Consider the following 19,400-nt stretch of genomic DNA (forward strand, 5'->3'; position numbering starts at 1 on the left):
TGCGCGTGGCTAGCACGTGTGAACACCCGTGTGTGCATGCAAGCATGTCAGCAGCCTGGGGCAGTGCAACCCCTAGGATGAGCCCGCCGCACTGGGAAACAGCACGGTTTCCAACAGGCTTTTAAAATAATTGCCTGTGACCCTGAGCTGTAGCTCTCTGTCCTCTGTCCGCTGGCCGCCCCCGTCCCCTGCCCCCCTTGCCAGGGGTCACTTCTCTGTCCATCAGCAGAGCCTGGGGCACCTGTGCCGCATTTGGGGAGGGGGCCAGAGAGGGCGGGGCGGCGTGTCCCCACAGGTGGCCTGAGGCTGGGGGAGGTGGTGGGTGGCTGATTGAAGCGGTAATTGCAGGCAGCAGGCCCTAGCTAATGCATGTTATGATTAAGCCCCATTACTGAGGCGCTCAAGCACGCGGGTGGGGCGGGCGGTGGGCGGCGGGAGGAGGCCGACTGTGTGCCGACCTGCGCTGGGACTGACTGACGGTCTTTCTCATGGGGGGCGGGCAGGCAGGGGCCACTGCCACCTCCGTGGTCCCCTCCCCCTCCAGCGCTGTAGCCTGCCCAGCCGAGACAGGAGAGCCAGAGCCTCAAGGTAGGAAAGGCATCCCCCAAACACACATGCCCACCCCTGGGCAAAGGTCTGAAAGCCCCTGTTCAGTTCTCTCAGGGCCCCAGCCGGCTTGGGAGGAGTGATCTCCCGGCCATTAATCCTGGGGTTCCGGTGGCTCTGTCAGGGCCCTCCTGGTAACCATAAGCCCCCAGCCTCAGTGCCTGGCAACATCCTGTCCTTGGGTTGCAGAAGCCAGAACAGCTGCATTTGGACGGCTGACATCAGGGACCCAGGCCCACCCCATTTCACTGGGGGCCATAGGTGCTAACCAGGGACCCCTCCTGCCCACTGGGATGAGGATAGACCCATCCCCTGCGCTGTGAGCCCTGAAGTCGGGACTACTTCTCCATGGAAAATGGACCTCATCCCCCTTCTTTCACAGAGGCCCAGAGAGGTTATACAACTTTCCCAAAAACACACAGTAGGGCCTGGGTCAGAGTGTTAACCTAGTATGCCAGCTTGGACACTCACAAGCTGTGTGACTTTGTGAAAATCACTTAACCTCTCAGGGCCTCAGCTGCTGCCTCTATAAAATGGTGATAGTAATAGCACCTACTCCTAGAATTCTGAGGATTAAAGGAGGTAGATAACTTAGCACTTAAAGCCCAGGACCTGGCCCAGGAGTCAGCTGCTAATATTCTCACACAAACTTTGTTCTTTCACCCGTATCTTCTGCGGTAGGCAAAATCCTAAGATGCCCCCCAGGATTCCTGGACCCTGGTGTACACACATACTTCTCCCTGTTATTCAAGCAAACATAAATCTAGGTACCATTATGAAGGGATTTTGCAGATGGAATTAAGATTCCAAATCAGTTGACCTTAAGATAGGGAGATTATCAGACCTAATTACTTAGGCCCTTTAGAAGCAGTTTCTCTGGCTGGTGGCTGAAAGGTAGACAGATTCCAAGCATGAGAAGAATGCAGTGTGGGAGAGATTTTCCATTGATGACTTTGGAGTTGGAGGGGTCACAAGGCAAGGGACGCAGCGGCCTCTCCAAGCTGAGAGCAGCCCCTGGTTGATAGCCAGCAAAGAAGGGACACCTTGATTCTCCAGCTGAAGGAACAGAATTCTGCCACCACCAGTGAGCTGGGAAAAGGAACCTAAGCCCCGGAGGGACCCCAGCCCCAGCGGACCCAGACTTCAGCCCTGTGAGGCCCTGAGCAGAGACTCCAGCCGCGCCACGCCCAGACTTCTGACCTACAGAAACGGAGACAATAAATTCCTGTTGTCTTAAGTTGCTACGTCTGTGGTATTTTGTTACACAGCAATAGAAAACCAAGAACCCACTTCGGTAAGTTCTGGCAGAAGGCCCTAGGACATCCTGCTAGGAGGGAGCTTGGTGCCAGGCTGAGGGCAGCAGTGGGTGGATGTGCTCCCACTGCCGGTACCCCTGCGAGGCCAGAGCACCTGCCTGGGGCTATAAGGGGCAGAGAGGAGGCAGACACTTGGCCGCGAGGCTTCCTGCTTGGGGGCCAGCCGGGGGCTGGGGACCTTGGCATCCTGCTGCCTGTGCTGAAACCTGACCTATCACTGCATCCAGAGGATGTGTGCGGGAGCCCCTCGCCATGCACCACCGCAGCCCACAACCCGGGGCGGGGGCCTCAGGCAGAGGCGGGTGAGCATAGATGTTGGATGCGAGCTCTGATTCCGGACTCCTGCCCTCTATCCCGAAACTCCTCATCAAGGACAGCGCCCCCCCTGCAAAACACACAGCCTAGAGGGGGGCCCCGCCCAGGGCCAGGGCCCTGTGCCCAGCCCCCAGTCTCTCTGCGCCCTGCTGTCCCCTCCCCTCTGCAGCCCTGCTTTCTCTCCTGCAAGGGACAATTAGTGGCCTTGGCTTTAATTAGCTAACGATCCCCTTCAGCTCCAATCACTTGAAATGACGAGGGAGCGCTGGGGGAGGGACCTCAGCCCAGTGACCCTGTGAAGCCTGCAACAGGCCCTTCAGGTCCTGCTGGCTTCTCTGGGCTCTGCCCATCCCAAGCCCCGCTCCTTGCGTCACAGGCGATGGGCTGCGGTGACCCTGACTGGAAGATGTGTCCTAGCCTCTGGGGTCCACCTTCCTATTCCCCACCCCCAGCCCCTGTGGCCTGCTTTGCCTCCTGCGGCAGGAGCTGAGCCACCTGTTGTGGCCTGTCCATCATACAGTGAGCCCAAGGGGACTGACTGTCAGAGCTAGAGGCCCGCAGACCTCAGGCTCTCCATCCCCTCTCCTCCCTGCTCCCCTGAATCACCACCCCACTTGGGCTCTGTCCGCCTGGACCACACCACAACAGCCTGTGGCCAAGGCCCTGCCACTCAGGCTGGGCAGGAAGGACAGGGTGATGGGGACATCTGGGGTCCCGACAGAGCTGAGAAAAAGAGACCATGAAGATGCCAAGTCACAAGACAACCTCAGGTGGGGACAAAGGCGGTACAGGATGTACCCAGGGCAACAGACAGCGAGACCCACGAAAGGCCCTTGTAGGTGGGGTGTGGAGGGGAGGCCTAGGCCCAGCTGCAGGCCCTGAGATTCCTCCTGACGTCTCTGGGCAAAGCCAGCCTTGGCACCTGCTTGGTCCCCAGCATTCAGCACTCCCAGCACAGTTCCTGGACTGAGATCCCAGCCGGGCCCTGGCTCCGTGCTGCCTTCCTTTGGGCTCCAAGTGCCCGGCCTGTGCCCCTCAGAGTGTCCTTTCATCTCCCAGCTCAGGGTGTGCATGTCCTCAAGAGTCCAAATGCAGCAGACATGGGCTCAAATCTCAGCCTCAGTGCTTGTGAGCCGGGTGAAACTGGGCAACTGTCTTTCCTTCCCCGGGCCTCAGTGTCCTCCCTGTAAATTGGGGCCAACGACAAGGGCCTCCTGGTGAGGATACAGGGACTCAGTGCGGGGAAGCAGGCAGAGCCTGGACAGAGCATGTGCACGGGAGCTGCTCCATGCGTGTTACTGTCGGGGCTCCACCACAGCTCTGGGGGTGAGGGCAGCCCAGATCCGAGCAGGGGCCAGGTCCGACAGCCCAGACCATGCACCGGGCTCCAGGGTGACCACACGGTCATGTCTGTCCTTCAAGGAGAGAGGCCCTCAGGCAGCCTCCTTCAGGTGGGGACCTGCTTGGCCCTAGGGACGAACAGGGGATCCGGGAAGCTTGAAATGGACCTAAATGAGGACAGGAGGGGCACTAGAACAAAGGAGTGAAGGTGGGAGTCCAGTCCCCTGAGGAGGCAGGACACTTGTCGGAGCTTGAGTGAGGAGACTGGAAAGGGGGCTGGAACCAGACCAAGGAAGCCTTGACGATGGCACGGAGGGTGTGGGTCGGGAATGGGCAGGATGCAGCAGCCGCGGAGCCTGGGTGGGCGAGGGGAAGAGACGCCCTTCCTCCAGTAAGGAAGGGAGAAGAACTAAGGGCCGGAACTCAAACAGGATGGGATGGGAAAGAGGCAAAGAAGAGAGAAGCCTTTCCAAAGCCGGATGCTGGGACTGAAGTAAGGAATGAGAAAGAGGAGAAAAGTTAAAGCTGAGCTGGGCTTGGAACGCAGGGCGCCTCCCCAGCCAGCAGGTACAGGTGGGGCCTGAGGCCAGAGGGCAGGGCTGGGAGGCTGGGCCACCATCTGGGTGTGAACAAGACAACTTTTGTCCCTCTTCTGGGGATGGTGACACTGGGGACTTCTGTGTGGGAGACGCTGGTGTATGCCCATGGGTACAGGGCACTAAATCACACAGCTCATGGTGTCCCATTTACTTAAAAAAATAAAGCAATGCTGGCATGGGCCTCGATGCTCACGTTGAAGTGGTCACAGAGCTTACCTTACCTTGGGGAGGGCTTGGAACGGGACGCGTGTGAAGGAGGGCCTGCTTGTGTTGTTAAAGTCTTATAAGACAAGAATGTATTTCTGTATATTTCTTGAATGAAATAAAAACTGATCTGGAGTTTGGGAGGTGACCCCAGAGAAGAATCTGTGCACAGTGGGGATGGAAGTCTACCACAGGGGGCATGGGGGAGGGGAGGAATGGCCCCCTCTTGCCATCTGATGGGTCCCAGAGCCAAGGAGAGCTGTGTGGTGGGACTGAAAGCCTGGGCAGGTTTATAGGTAGGGCGTTGCCCCAGTGTGAGACCTGGCGCTGGGAGATACTTCACACAGGCTGTTCCATGAGCCAACCACAGCTGTGTGAGAACGTTCCATGTCTATCAAATACATCGGCTGTGCCGGGCTCCGGGCTGCACAGCTGAGTAAGATGCGGGAAGTGTAGTGGGTGCCCAGGGAGGGCGAGCCCCCACCCATGGAGGTAGCACAGGACCAGAGGAGAGAAGCTGGCATCCCGAGAAGGATGCGTGGCAATTGGCCAATGGAAGAGATGCCGGGAGAAGGAAGTTCCAAGCGGCCGGAACAGCAAGTACTAAGTCCCTGCGGTGAGTGAGAGCCAGCTAAGGTCTGGGAAATGACAACAGGCCCCAGTGACCAGGGGAAGAGAGGTGGGGGGCAGAGAGACAGAGAGAGGGAGAAGTGCAAAGAAGGATGCGAAGAGGTCACTGCCTCGGGGCCACTTCGGTGTGAGTTCTATCCTGGGGGTGAGGAGGGGCACTGCCAGCCGGAGGCCAGTGGGGGGACTGGGGCAGCTCCCTAGGCTGGGATGGGCATAGCAAGGTGTTGGGACCTAGCAGAGGAGCTCAGCTGGGGGTCTGCACTGGGGAGCCTCTGGAGCCCAGCCCAGTGAGGGCCAGGAAGTTTGGGGGAGGAGATGGACAAGGCCAGGAAGCCCAAGGGCTGTCCTCCCTCCAAGCCCAGGAATCTGAAAGCAAGTGGAGAGCAAGGTCCCTAGTCCCTTGCCTGGCCAGGAGCAGATCCCACTGGGAGCTCAGGCAGGACCGACAGGCACCCTGCTCACCCCAACTGGTGATAGCTACAGCGTGGAATGAAGGCACAGGCTGGGTGGTGGCGTGCATGGACCCTTGTGCCCAGCTTTCCAACAGGAGTCTGAGCCAATACAATGTAGCGGCTGCCCGGCAGCTCCGGCCTTTCCCACCCCCTCCCTGCCACCCTGGCCACTTGGGAGAGTCATTTCATTCCTCAAATTAAAAATCCATTTTGTGCTGTGAATAATAGACGGAATGAGCCCTGGGAGGCTGGGCGGAGGATAGGAAGCTGGTGGGGCATGTTTTCCAAGGCGAGGAAGATCCTGAGGCACTGTTGGAGTGGGGCAGTGGACTGGGGGGGCGGGAGGGAACAGGGGCGCATCTCCCAGAGCAGAGGCAGGGCTAGGGGGTTCAGGTTCGAGCAGCAGGCAAATAGAGGCCCAGTCTGTCCCTACACATGCAGGCCAGACAGGTGCAGAAATGGGTCTGATCACGATGGGCTCCAGGCTGGCTTCAGGGCAGCAGCCCTCCTCTGAGGTCAAGCACTTAGCACCTCACTTGGTGGAAGCTGAACAGACGGGAGTCATTAGCGTGGGGACTGCTGTACCCATAGAGTGGGGCAGAGAAGGGGCTGCTCTGACTCCTTCCCCAGAATCCAGACCCCGTGATGCCCCGCCCAGCAGGGTGGGCTAGAATCTGGGAAGGGAAGAGGCAGAGGCTCCCCTCACTTCTGCCCCTAGCGCTGCGCCCCTTTCTCTCTCCGGCCAGCTGCAGCCAGCGCTCCCCTGCTCTCCCTGCCCCAATCAGGCATCCAGCTGCCCCCCTCAGGGCTTGGCCGCGTCCTGCCATTCTCCTGCTCCTCAGTCAGGGAGTCATTCTGACAACGAGAGGGGACGCCGCGAGATTCACAAGGAGAGTGAGGAAGCTGGGGGCCAGATGCCTAGCGCCCTGCACGCAGCTTCCCTTTCCGAGGAGGGACAGAAGGGCCCAGGAGGCGGAGCCTGGTCGCTCTTTATTGGTGGGCGGTGCAGGGGGACTAGGACTGAGTGGTCGCGGGCCCAGTCCCCAGTCAGCTCCCGTGGGTCCTAGCTGCTGCACTCAGGCCTGGGGGAGCCTCTGGGCTGTGGTGAGGGATGAGGTGCTGTACAGAGACGCGAGATGGAGCCAGGCAGGCAGACAGCGTGGCCTGGCCGGGACCTGGGAGGTAGATGAACAGATCAATGGCAGCTGAGAGTCTGGGAGAGGGATGGCCAGGAGGGGGGTCCTGCAGCTGACCTGGGAGGGAGGGGGGATGGAGGAGGAGCTGAGGGCCTGGGTGCCCCACCCCTCAGTGACTGGAGCAGCAGAGTCCCTGGGGAAGCATGTTTGCCTTTGTGCCTTTCTGTCGGAAGAGAGTCGGCTCCCTGAGACAATATCCATTTTTATATTTCTTGGAAATTTCGCGGCATTCATTTCAGGGAAAATAAAAAGCTGTCACTGTTGGAGAAATGATACCAATCAGGACCTGAAAAGGCTGGAAAATTATCCTCCTGGAGACAAAAACATTGAGGGAAAAAGGCAGATTAAAAGCACGAAGAGACACTTTGCCACCGCCCTGCCCTCCCCTCCCCCTTTATGGAATCACCACATTTTACATAATTCCACCTCCCTTAGGTAGAATTAACTGGACGCAAGAAGAACTCACGGGTCAAAGGAGGACCCTGAGATGGCCAGAGATGGAGGCACAGAGTATCCAGAGGGGTAGCTCAGAGGTGGACAGTTGGACAGAAAAGGGACAGGCAGGATGGGGGCAGAGGTAGCCACTCAGGGCCAGTGGCCAGTATGAGCGGCCCCAGGGAGGGGACAGGGTATTGGGTCCTTTATTTCCTGCCTTGTCCTGGTTTTTATCAGGTAGGGCTCCATAGCAGTCTTGGGCTGTCTCTAAGGTTGTTTAGGTCAGTCTTGCAAGCTGGAGCCGTCAGGCCTGAGAGTGCTGGTGTTTTTGTGAGGTCCCCTGCTAAGGATGCTGGAAGCAGAGAGATGGGTAGGGCAGGATGGAAAAAACATGGGTCACAGAAACAGTATCATTCATCCAAGAAGCTCCAAGTTCCGTGTGGGTACAGTGGTGAGTGAGCCTGGCAGAAGTAGGCCTTGTGTCCAGGGGCTGGGAGTCGTGGGAGGGAGGTCCCACATTAAGAAAGCAAATTGAACCAGAAGAAAGGAGTGGGTGGATAAATTCATAGTCCCCCCTGGCTCCTGCAAGGCGGGCTCTTTCATTAGTCTCTAGTTGGTCCCCCGCCTCCACTCCACCGCCTACCCCAGGGGCTTTCAGAGCAGTGGGTACCAAGGCCAGTCAAGGTTTGGGGAGGCGCGTGGTCTCAGCGCTGCGGCCCCTTCTTGCGGCAGCCTCTGGGGCTCTTCCTCCACCACTGCCAACCAACACCCCGACGTGTCCCTGGGGGAGGGCTGAGCATGGGCAGGAGCTAAAGGGGAGGACCCGGAAAGCCCCTTACTGAAACCCCTCTGGTCCAGGTGCTGTGCCAGGTGGTACAGGCGCGACTTCAGCGCACCCCACAGCCTTTCAGCGCGTCCTCCCTGCACGGTGCTCCCGTCCTGTGGGCTGGGAGGGCCCATTAGCTTCTTTATTTTCAGCTTGAGCCTCTTTCCGGCGGGCTGGTAGGCATCCCTGAGTGGGAGCACCGGAACGGAGGGGACCTGAGGCCCTCGCTCCTCTCGGGGCTGGAACCCCGGAGCCCAGGGCCTGCGCTAGACCCTTGGGAGCGTGTTCCCGAAGCCTCCTTCCCCGCCCCCGAGCTGCCACAGAGCTGACAGGTAGCCGGGATGGAGGCAGAAAGAAGGAGGGAGAGCTGGGGGGCGGGCGGAGGAGGGTGGAGCCGCCCGCGCGCCCCCTCCCTCGGGGCCGGCGGGCGGCGCAGCGAGGCACGGCAGCAGAGGCGGCGGCGGGCGCACGGAGAGAGCGGCCAACCGCCCAGCTCTGCCCCCGGCTCCGGCTCCGGCTCCGGCCCCGGCCCCGGCCCCGGCCCCGGCTCGGGCTCGATCCGCTCTGTTCCCGCTCCGCCCGGGCGCGCACCTGCCGGGTAAGTGGCACCCGAGCCCGCGGCCGCCGCGGCCACATCAACCACCACCTCCGCCGCCACCGCCGCGCCTAGCCTCCAGGCTTTGTCTGCGTCCTCGCAGCTCCGGCTCAGGCTGCGGCTGCGACTCCCGGGCTTGGTTCTCTGGCTCCGCGGACTGCGCGGCGCGGGAGGCTCCGCACCCAGGTCTCGGGGCGCGCGAGGCCAGCTCGCTCTGCGTCGGGGATGAAACTTCGCCCAAGTTTGGGTTCCGGGGAGAACCTGTTGAAGCCGGGAGTGGCCCAGGGCGAGGACGGGGGACGAAACCGGTTCCGGGTCCTTTAGGGCCGTCGGGGCTTTCTGCCTGATCCTGGGCGGGATGGCGCGCCGGTGCGGGCCGCTTGGGAACGGGACTGGTGGGCGTTCTGGCCATTGAATCGAGAAGACAGGGCTGGGGATGGCTCTGCGGACATCCGCGAGGACAAAGTTTGGTTCTTTAGTCGCTTTCTTGAGCGTCTAGTTCCCGTGCGGAAAGCTGAAGGCGGCTTCAGGGTCTGCGTAGAAGCGGCACTGACCGCACCTCCTTTCCCCTGCCTCCGCTTTTCCCCTCCCCCCACCTGGCCTTGGCTGTAGCAGGTCCGGAACAAGAAATGCAAAGAGAAGAGAAACAGCCTTTCATTGAAGGCCTGCTACGTGCCAGGCCCCATGCTCGGTGCTCCCCTGCTTTATTACGGGCCTCCCAAACCTGCGGCGGGCATATGTATGCGGGGAGAGGGGAGGTTAAAGAACCCCACTGTGCAGTGTGGTAGATGGTGGCCACTCTGAGCGGTCCCCTTCCTTCATTCTCCGAGTGGCGCAGGGAGGCCAGGCCCCAGGCCCACTCGTTGTTGGGGACTCGGGGTGGCCTCCAGCCTTTGGACCTAGGCCTGTGCCCTTCCTCGTCGTGCTCATGGACCCCGTCGAGCTCCAGTACCCTTCTGAGCCTGTATCTACCTTTCCCGCAGCTGCGGCCCAGGGGGACCATGCGCCAGCCCGCTAGGAGCCTGGCGGCCGGGAGCATCCTGTAGCTGAGATCGCCAAGGGCTGCGCGGTGGTGCCCGCGGCGCCATGGAGGCCCCGTATTCGATGACAGCACACTACGACGAGTTCCAGGAGGTCAAGTACGTGAGCCGGTGCGGTGGGGGAGGCGCGCGGGGAACGTCGCTGCCCCCCGGTTTCCCGCTGAGTGCGGGGCGCAGCGCCCCCGGGGCCCGGGCCGGGCTGCCGCGCTGGAACCGGCGCGAGGTGTGCCTGCTGTCGGGGCTGGTGTTCGCCGCGGGCCTCTGTGCCATCCTGGCCGCCATGCTGGCTCTCAAGTACCTGGGCCCGGGAGCGGCGGGAGGCGCCACCTGCTCCGAGGGCTGCCCGGAGCGAAAGGCCTTTGCGCGCGCCGCCCGCTTCTTGGCCTCCAACCTGGACGCCAGCATAGACCCGTGCCAGGACTTCTACTCCTTTGCGTGCGGCGGCTGGCTGAGGCGCCACGCCATCCCGGACGACAAGCTCACCTACGGTACCATCGCGGCCATCGGCGAGCAGAACGAGGAGCGCCTGCGGCGCTTGCTGGCGCGGTCCGGGGGCGGGCCCGGCGGCGCAGCCCAGCGCAAGGTGCGCGCTTTCTTCCGCTCCTGCCTGGACATGCGTGAAATCGAACGGCTCGGCCCGCGGCCCATGCTCGAGGTCATCGAGGACTGCGGGGGCTGGGACCTGGGTGGCGCGGCGGAGCGCCCGGGGGCGGCGGCGCCCTGGGACCTCAACCGGTTGCTGTACAAGGCTCAGGGCGTGTACAGCGCCGCCGCGCTCTTCTCGCTCACCGTCAGTCTGGACGACAGGAACTCCTCGCGCTACGTCATCCGTGTGAGTGCGCCCCCCCTCCCGCACCGGGCACCCCACAAGGGGCTAGGAACTAGGGGTCCTGCGGCCTGGCAGGCCTGCCCCGCGCTCCCTATGCGCCCAGAGGACGGGTGCGGAAGAGGGGGGAGGGTGGAGGAACGGAAGGGAGCGCGCACCGGCAGAGCGCGGGAGGAGGGCGCAAGTAATTTCCCTCGAGTAATTGCGGTGTTTAGTAGAGCCGCGGAAGCCGCAATTTCCCAGCCCTCTGGCAGCGGTGAGAGCTCTGAGGGAGGGGTGTACTGATGGGCTGTGGTGACAGGCCTGTCGGGCTGGGGCGGGCTGGAATGCCTGCGAGGCGGGGGACCAAGCCCCTCACAGGTAGGGAGAGGACAGGGTTACAGGAGGAAAGGTGGCGGGCGCCCCCCTCTGTCCCCAGGCTAGGCCGGTCAGGTGTGTGGGCTTAGACCGGCTTCTCTGGAATGAGGGAGGGACTACTGTCTTTATGCTCCCTGGGCTGGTGACAGTGGATGCCTGGCGTGTCCTCAGTTTCCCTTTTGAATGGGAATTCAGTCTGTTTGCAGGAGCCGGGAGAGTTGATCTCTGTCCCCCATCTCTCTCCACAGATTGACCAGGACGGGCTCACCCTGCCGGAGAGGACCCTGTACTTAGCTCAGGACGAGGAGAGTGAGAAGGTGTGGGCGCATGCGGTGGGGTTCAGGGAAGGCCTGGGGCTCCGGGCGGCCTGGACCAGGGCCTGGTACCGACTGCATCCTTGCCGTGCCCCTCCTGGTGCAGATCCTGGCAGCTTACCGTGTGTTCATGGAGCGCCTGCTCAGCCTCTTGGGTGCTGAGGCCGTAGAGCAGAAGGCCCAGGAGATCCTGCAGCTGGAGCAGCAGCTGGCCAACGTGAGGAGGGTGACTGCTGTGTGCTGGGGGCGGCGATTACCGGGCGGGGCTTGGTCAGCTCTGCCGTCCATCCCCAGATCACAGTGTCAGAGTATGATGACCTCCGGCGAGATGTTAGCTCCATATACAACAAGGTGACACTGGGGCAGCTGCAGAAGATCACCCCCCACGTGAGTGTGACCCAGCTCTGGTGGGGGAGGCGCTGATCTTGGGACTCCTGGGCTGTCCCCTCCCCAGGGACGAGCAAGGCCTCCATGGCCATGGACTCACGTGTCCTCTTGTTGCCCCTACCTGACCCCCTCCCTGTCTTCTGTGGTCCCTGCCACCCCACCCCACTGTCCCCATCCGTGGTCCCACAGCTGCGGTGGAAGTGGCTACTGGACCAGATCTTCCAGGAGGACTTCTCAGAGGATGAAGAGCTGGTGCTTCTGGCTACAGACTATATGCAGCAGGTGTCCCAGCTCATCCGCTCCACACCCCGCAGGTACAGCTGCCCGTCACCCACCTGCTACCCGCCTGCCCCCCAGGCCCCCCCTCCCCCGCATCCCAGACCTATCTGCTTGGAGAGCTTTGAATTTCTGCCTCCACCTCTGTCCGGTATCCACCCACTCTGGGGAGGCAGGTGAGGAGCACTGGAAAAGGAGTCCAGACCCCTAGGTTCAGACCTGGCTGTCCCACCTACTCTGTGGGACCCTGGGCAGAGCTGTGAGCTTCCCGGGCTGCGGTTTCCTCACGTGGGGATGGTGAGGCTTGAGTGAGTCTGAAGTCAGAAGGGGAAATGGTGGCCGCAACTCTGCTCCCCCAGGGCCACCTCGAGGAAAGCCTCCCTGGTCTCTGCCCGACTTGGGAAGGACCTGAGGCCTCTCGAGGCCAGTTCTGAGGCAGGCAGTCACCCCAAGTGGCCATTCTCCCACCCCACAGCAAGTCAGAAACCAGTGCTGGCCCTGCCCATCAGCCTCAGGTGCTCTGCTTGGTGGCAGAGGTGGGTCTGCTGCGTGTGGGCCCAGCCCTCCTCCCTGACTGGGGCTGGGAGTACCTGGAACGACCCTCAGTCCTGTGCAGGTGCTTGGTCCCGCCCTAGGCTGGGGGCTGGGGGCCGGAGCACCCGCGCACGTGAGCCTGTCGGGACACCCAGCTGCTTCACCTGGCCCTCAGGATCCTACACAACTACCTGGTGTGGCGCGTGGTGGTGGTCCTGAGTGAGCACCTGTCCCCACCATTCCGAGAGGCCCTGCACGAGCTGGCACGGGAGATGGAGGGCAGCGACAAGCCACAGGAGCTGGCGCGTGTCTGCCTGGGCCAGGCCAACCGTCACTTTGGCATGGCGCTCGGTGCTCTTTTTGTACATGAGCACTTCTCGGCTGCCAGCAAGGCCAAGGTCAGGCTGCCCTGGCCTTGAGGGTAGGGGTGCGGGTCCTGAGGTGGGCATGAAGTTCTTGCATGGCCTTGGTCCAAGCATGAGGAGCATGGGGAGCCCCGCACGTCCCCCTGCAGCCAAGGGCACTGGGCTCAGCTGAGGGCTCGGCCATCTCTGAGCCTCCAGGCTACTCCTCACCAGGCTTCCTCCTCCAGGAAGCCTACCTGGTTTGTCAGCTGCAGGACCCTCTCCCCACCAAGCTCCTGCCCTCCCTGCTCTGCCACGCTCAGTGGGATGGCCTTAGGAATGCCGAGCGGCAAGTCCTGGGCTTAGGAAGTAGTGCTGAATGATTAGGGGGTACCCCTTACTCCAGGTGCTGGGGGCTCAGAGCTAAGGCCTCCTGGGTTGACCCTTGATTCCTGACCCCTGACCCTGCAGGTACAGCAGCTGGTAGAAGACATCAAGTACATCTTGGGCCAGCGCCTGGAGGAGCTGGACTGGATGGATGCTGAGACCAAGGCGGCCGCTCGGGCCAAGGTGACGTGGGACCCTTTTCCCATTTGTTGGTTCCACAATCACACAGTAAGTGCCTACTGTGTGCCAAGAGCTGGGATAACAAAAGAGACAAAGATGCCTCTTGTGGAGTTGGCATCACCCAGCCTGCTTTCCCCTTTGACTGAGCCGCAGCCCTGTGCTGGCCCTGGAGCTTTCTCCCTTAGCGGGGTGGAAGGCCACCTCCTGAGGCCCTGGCCCACTCACCCCCCCTCTCGCCTGCAGCTTCAGTACATGATGGTGATGGTGGGCTACCCGGACTTCCTGCTCAAACCTGAGGCTGTGGACAAGGAGTATGAGGTGGGCCTGCCCCTGCCCTACCCAGCCTGACCCCTCAGGCTTCTCCAGGCCCGTGGCCAAGACCCCTGTGGAGACCAACCACCACCACAGAGAAGGAGACACAGCCCTCAGCTGACGGACGCGGGGAGGGCGTGGGGCCTGCTGGGTGCTGGTCTAGCCCTGCCCCGGCCTGCCGGTGAGTGCTGCCCATCCCCCATGCAGTTCGAGGTCCACGAGAAGACCTACTTCAAGAACATCTTGAACAGCATCCGTTTCAGCATCCAGCTCTCAGTCAAGAAGATCCGGCAGGAGGTGGACAAGTCCACGTGGGTACCTGGGCTGCAGCTGGGGGGCCCGGTGTGCCATGGGGTGCCATGGGGACAGTGTTCCTTACCAACGCCGGGAGGTTGACGCCTCACAGACACGCTGGTGGGGAGCGAGGACCAGGCCTGCACAGGGTGCGAGTGGGGGCTGTCAGGGTGTGGGACCAGCCCGGGGGACGCCCAGGATGTAGCTGTAGGCTGGGACACCAGGGCATCCTTTAAGGAGGAGAAGACTAGGAGGTAGGGGTTGTAGGGGAGGGAGTGTGGGTCCCCCCAGCTGACCCCAGCCTCCCTCCACAGGTGGCTCCTCCCCCCACAGGCGCTCAATGCCTACTATCTACCCAACAAGAACCAGATGGGTAAGGGGGTGTGTCCAGACGAGGGGCAGGACCTGGAGGTGGGGAGGGTCTCCCGCTGACCATGGCCTCCCTGCAGTGTTCCCCGCTGGAATCCTGCAGCCTACGCTGTACGACCCTGACTTTCCGCAGTGAGTAGGGAACCTGGCGTGAGCCAGAGCTGCGGCCGTGGCCGTGTCTGCGGGGTGGGTGGGGACTGCTCAGATGGCGCCATGTCCAGGCTGGGCACCGCAGTCATGACAGCTGCAACCCTGGGTCCCCATAGTCCCACTTCATCTTTGGTTATTTAGAAAAAGGTGTAGGGTTTTTTTTCATTCTTTTAAATGTCCTGAGTCCCCCTTACCTGGTTTGAGGCTTTTTTGCGTGTTGCAAAACTGGAACAATCCTAGTGATGAGGAAAAAGGCCAAATCCCACGTGGGGTGCCTCAGTTTCCCTCCTGTCTCCCTCCAACCCTGTCTCCTCCCCGCAGCCCTGCTCTGTTAGATGCTATTTCCTAAAAGGCAGCTGCACAGGTGTCACGGGCCCCTTTTACGTACCCCACGAGGAAGCTGAGGCACAAGCGTTCTGGGACCGTGCAGTCACTGGCCTCCCTGGGCTACCTCGTGGCCTGGCCGGGGCCTCCTGAGGCCTGGGCAGCAGCTCGGAGGGGCTCTCAGAGGGCGGGCGAGGCTGGGGCCTGACGCTGCTGCCACGGTCCCAGGTCTCTGAACTACGGGGGCATCGGCACCATCATTGGGCATGAGCTGACCCATGGCTACGATGACTGGGGTGAGGCCTGCGGGCGGCCCGAGGGGTGGCGGAGGACGGGCAGTGGCGGGCAGGGTGGTGAGGGCCAATGGAAGCCCCGTGGCTCCCCTGTGCCTGTTGGCCGGTGGGTGGGGAGGGCCTCGGTGCCCAGCCGGGCTCTGCGGTGAAGGCCAGTCTCGGCCCGCCCCCACCCGCTGCCCACAGGGGGCCAGTATGACCGCTCGGGCAACCTGTTGCACTGGTGGACAGAGGACTCCCACAGCCGCTTCCTGCGCAAGGCCGAGTGCGTCGTCCACCTCTACGACAACTTCACCGTCTACAACCAGCGGGTGAGGCCCCCTCGCTGCCCCCTGGGCCCCTCAGGCCTGGCCAGCGCAGACTAGGAGTGTGCACACCTCCATGCACGCTCACGTGCCTGCACAAACCCAGCGCCGAGCTCCGTGCACACCCGCCAGGGTCTGCGTGCACACTGACTTGGGCGAGAGGATGAGTTCGCACAGACTCCCAGGCACGTGGGGCACAAAGTGGGGGAGTCCTACCCAAACCCTCTGGGAAAGGGCAGGTGGGTGGAGGCAGGGCCCAGGGGGGCAAGGCCCGAAGGAGGCCAGAGGGCCTCGGGGAGCCTCCAACCTCTTCCCTTCTCGCCAGGTGAATGGGAAGCACACACTTGGAGAGAACATTGCGGACATGGGCGGCCTCAAGCTCGCCTACTATGTGAGCTGCCCCTGCCTGGCCCTCGATCCCCGAGGGAGGAGTGGTGGGGGCCACTGGGGACTGGGCTGGAGACCTAGTCATCCCTCCCTCCCCACCCTGTTGAGCTCTGGTCTTGGAGGGGAGGTGCTGTGCCGGGCACAGGGTCCACTGGAGGGGAGGTGCCGTGCCGGGCACAGGGTCCACCGGAGGGGAGGTGCCGTGCTGGGCACAGGGTCCCCTGGAGGGGAGGTGCCGTGCCGGGCACAGGGTCCACCGGAGGGGAGGTGCCGTGCCGGGCACAGGGTCCCCTGGAGGGGAGGTGCCGTGCCGGGCACAGGGTCCCCTGGAGGGGAGGTGCCGTGCCGGGCACAGGGTCCACCGGAGGGGAGGTGCCGTGCCGGGCACAGGGTCCCCTGGAGGGGAGGTGCCGTGCCGGGCACAGGGTCCACTGGAGGGGAGGTGCTGTGCTGGGCACAGGGTCCACTGGAAGAGGGACTCCTAGGCCCCCCGCCTTCCAGGAGAGCAAAGAGGGCTGCCTGAAGGGGGTGGCACCTGCCTGGGGTTAGCCTTCTGGGGAGGGAATAAGGCAGGGGTCCGGGGGGCTCAGCAGGGTGGGTGGTGCGCAGAGCTGGGGCGGGTGAGGGCCTGACTGAGTGGAGGGTGCCAGGTGGCCCCGTTGTGGGCACCGCAGCTCCACGCTCTGCGCCCCCAGGCCTATCAGAAGTGGGTGCGCGAGCACGGCCCCGAGCACCCGCTGCACCGGCTCAAGTACACCCACGATCAGCTCTTCTTCATCGCCTTCGCCCAGGTGTGCAGGCGGGGCCGGGAGGGGAGGGGGTGGGGCACAGCTTCCAGCCCATCTCCCATCAGCCACCCCTCCGAGAGCCCTGGGGGTTCTGGTGGGGGATCGAGGCCTAGCGTGCAGGGCTTCGTCAGCGGACGCCCGGCCTCATGTCGCGCTCCTCCCCGCCGCCCCCGTCCTGGCCCAGAACTGGTGCATCAAGCGGCGGTCGCAGTCCATCTACCTGCAGGTGCTGACCGACAAGCATGCACCTGAGCACTACAGGTACCTGCCCGGGCCTCGGCCCTCCTGTGTCTGCGCTGTGAGCGGGTCGGGGTGGGAGGGGACAGCTGGGGTATGGTGGCCTGTGCCGCACACTCTGTGGGTCTCTCCCCTGCCCCAGGGTGCTGGGCAGCGTGTCCCAGTTCGAGGAGTTCGGCCGGGCCTTCCATTGCCCCAAGGACTCGCCCATGAACCCTGCCCACAAGTGCTCTGTGTGGTGAGCCCGGCTGCCCACCTGCACGCACCCACTTCCTGCACGGACGGCCTCTCGCTGGCGGCCGGGGCAAGCATGGACCCGGCTCTGGTCCACTCTGGGTGCCATCCGCCTCCCCAGCCCCTCCGGGACCCAGCACCCAGTCACTGTCCCTCACTTCAGGAGGGACCCAGAACCGGGGTGAAGTTGGGCTCCAGGAGGGCCTGGGGGAGAGACGCTAAGGTCCCCAGACTAGGCTCTTGGGAGCCAGACCCCCACCCCGGCTGGATTGTACAGGCCCCGCCTTCGCTGTGTTCTCACTGCTAAGTCAGGTCAATAAAGCTGCTCTACTGTTGCCTTGGCCTCCTCAGGGGCCCCCCGAGCAGGTGGGACTGGATGAACTCCCGGGGGAGACTCAAGCCCTTAACAGAATGAGACCCTAGAGAAGACCTTTTTGTCTCCTCCTGGTGGCCTCGGCAGGGCTGCCTCTGTCCCACCTCCCCAGCTCTTGTCTTTCCCACCAAGCACCCACGCCGCCCTCCACCAAAGTCCTGCCGAGGCCCCTGCACAGTCCTGAGGGTGCCCCTGGGCCAGTCTCATGGGGGCCAGAACACCAAGCCCAGTGACCTACACCCCAGCCTGACGCTGGGACTTAACTTCTCCTGATTGTCCAGAGTGGTGACCCCTCAGCCCTGCAGGAGTTTCTGCAGTGTCCCCTAGACAGTCATCACCCCAGGCTAGGCCTTGGCTAAGCTTCTTGGAGAAAGGGGGCCGTTGATGCGTGGCCTCCAGGCGTCCTCTCCAGCCTGGAGCTCCTGGGAAGAGAGAAGGGGAGGAGTGGTGGGGGCAGGGTGCCGAGGGGGGCTGCGGGCGTGGCCCAGGGTGGGAGGGGAGGAGAAGTGCTGCTCTATCTTGGGCGGGAGGGCAGTGGGAGGGAGGAGCCCCACTGGCGGATCCCAGGCGTCTGCAGGGCTGAGGCTGCCGGCCCTACCTGCTCCGGTCTGTTTCTCTTACTTCAGGGGTGGCCTAGAGAAATCAGCCACTCCCTGAGCAGTGCCCGGTAGGTGTGGCCTGTCCCCATCTCCCGCTGCAGGGGTGAACCTCTTGCCGGTCCAGCTCCCGTCTTTATGCTCAGATAATGTCTGTCTGTCTCTCAGCCTTGAGTGATGTTTAAAAAGTCCCTGTTATCTGAGCCTTGGATGCACCAACCTGAGGGAGTGGGGACAGAAAACGCACCTGCCACAGTGATCGGGCCACAGCGGAGGGTGGGGCTCCGCAGAGAAGAGGCAGGAGCGAAGAAGGGCACCACGGGGGAGTCCAGGGCGCGGAGCCCTGCTCAGAGCTGCCTGTCGGGGGGCGGTGGGGCCCTTGTGTTCAGGGCTCCTGAGAGGTGCTGTGTTTATGGATCTTCCTTGGTTTCCTCCTGAAGCCTCTCTCCCCCTGGGCTGGGCAAATACATACCATGTCCTTCGGGCAGTGAGGGCAGAAAGACAGTCTAGCTCCCTGTCTCGACCTGCCATCCACCTTCTGGTCGGGGACTTTCTGCATGCGGTGCCTCACCCCCTCCCTCTGGCCTGGGATCCTGACTGGAATCGTAATCATCAGGCCCAGCCCTCTGGTCCCCGGCCCGGCTCCCTGCTTTGCCCAGCTCCACCCAAGACTGATCCCCCCCATCTCCCTGCCAGCCTAGGGGAGGCCTTGGGGTTGGGGGACTTGTAGTGTGACTCCAGCAGGAAGTGCAGCGAAGCCCAGGTACCCCTGGGGCCAAGTTCCTCCTCCTTCCGTCTGTGCCCAGCAGAGGGGGCCAGTGGGGTCGGGCATGTGGGGGATGGTGGGCCCCTGGGATAGGACATGGGGTTCCTGGCCTCGAGACCGTCCCGAGCTGGAAGCTGGGAAGCCTGGGGGCCTCAGCTGCTGGCCCGGGGCCTCATGCCCAGCATGTGTCCCAGCTGGGGACCACCCACCCTTCCGGCAGGGTTGTGGATGACAGGCCGTGAGGCCACCAGAGACCCCTCCGCTTGATGGATTCCTGCTGGGCTCATGGTGGCGATGTCACTGCTACCCGGGGCTGCAGGGCTCCTCGCATCTTTGGGGAGGACCGAGGGAGACCAGCCGGTCAGAGGGAACACAAGCCAAGGGCATACCAAGGACAGGGTCCCGGCCCTCAGGGCCCACGAATTTCAGACAGCCAAGGAACCCAGAGCCACAGGGTGGCCCTGCAGGGCACGGCGGCGACACGTGTGTCACCCACTGGTTCCCAGAATGCTTTTCCAGACAGAACCTGAGAGCATCCTCACTGCAGTGAGGCTGGACAGAGGACAGAGACAGCACCTTTTACAGACAGGGAGCTCAGGGGAGTCACGTGCCCGGCGCAGGGTCACACTGCTCGTGTCAGCTGATGGGCGCGTCTTGGTTGCCGGGTCCTCTGGAGCTCCGGGTGTCCATTCTACACTCAGCATACCGTCTCAACAGGTTCTGTTAGGAAACCAAGCATATAGCGTAGATGCTGGCCATTTCGTGGTCTACCAGGCCCTGTACTTGCAGCCGAGCTGAGGGCCCGCTGACTG

The 19,400-nt window shown here is 62.7% G+C and overlaps 1 protein-coding gene across 1 annotated transcript; it reads left to right on the top strand.

Annotated features, from left to right (window-relative positions):
- The first annotated feature begins 9,601 nt into the window (after window positions 1–9,601).
- ECEL1 (endothelin converting enzyme like 1) lies at window positions 9,602–17,188 on the top strand. Its single transcript, XM_032637437.1, has 17 exons — window positions 9,602–10,387; window positions 10,987–11,055; window positions 11,159–11,269; window positions 11,347–11,439; window positions 11,629–11,753; window positions 12,425–12,647; window positions 13,065–13,163; window positions 13,404–13,478; window positions 13,680–13,783; window positions 14,081–14,139; window positions 14,216–14,267; window positions 14,838–14,905; window positions 15,089–15,213; window positions 15,533–15,598; window positions 16,290–16,385; window positions 16,567–16,643; window positions 16,762–17,188. The coding sequence occupies exons 1-17, from the start codon at window positions 9,602–9,604 to the stop codon at window positions 16,859–16,861; spliced, it is 2,328 nt and encodes a 775-aa protein (XP_032493328.1). The 3' UTR covers window positions 16,862–17,188.
- The last annotated feature ends 2,212 nt before the right edge of the window (window positions 17,189–19,400 follow it).

The sequence above is a fragment of the Phocoena sinus genome, chromosome 7 (genome assembly GCF_008692025.1).
Source record: "Phocoena sinus isolate mPhoSin1 chromosome 7, mPhoSin1.pri, whole genome shotgun sequence".
NCBI classification, from domain to species: Eukaryota; Metazoa; Chordata; class Mammalia; order Artiodactyla; family Phocoenidae; genus Phocoena; species Phocoena sinus.

Bases quoted from the DNA above. Each gene is read 5' to 3' on its own strand.
- ECEL1 (XM_032637437.1), top strand. From the start codon at position 9,602: ATGGAGGCCCCGTATTCGATGACAGCACACTACGACGAGTTCCAGGAG. The intron at 13,164-13,403 runs GTGACGTGGGAC...TCTCGCCTGCAG, and splicing joins AGGCGGCCGCTCGGGCCAAG to CTTCAGTACATGATGGTGAT. The intron at 14,268-14,837 runs GTGAGTAGGGAA...CCACGGTCCCAG, and splicing joins TACGACCCTGACTTTCCGCA to GTCTCTGAACTACGGGGGCA.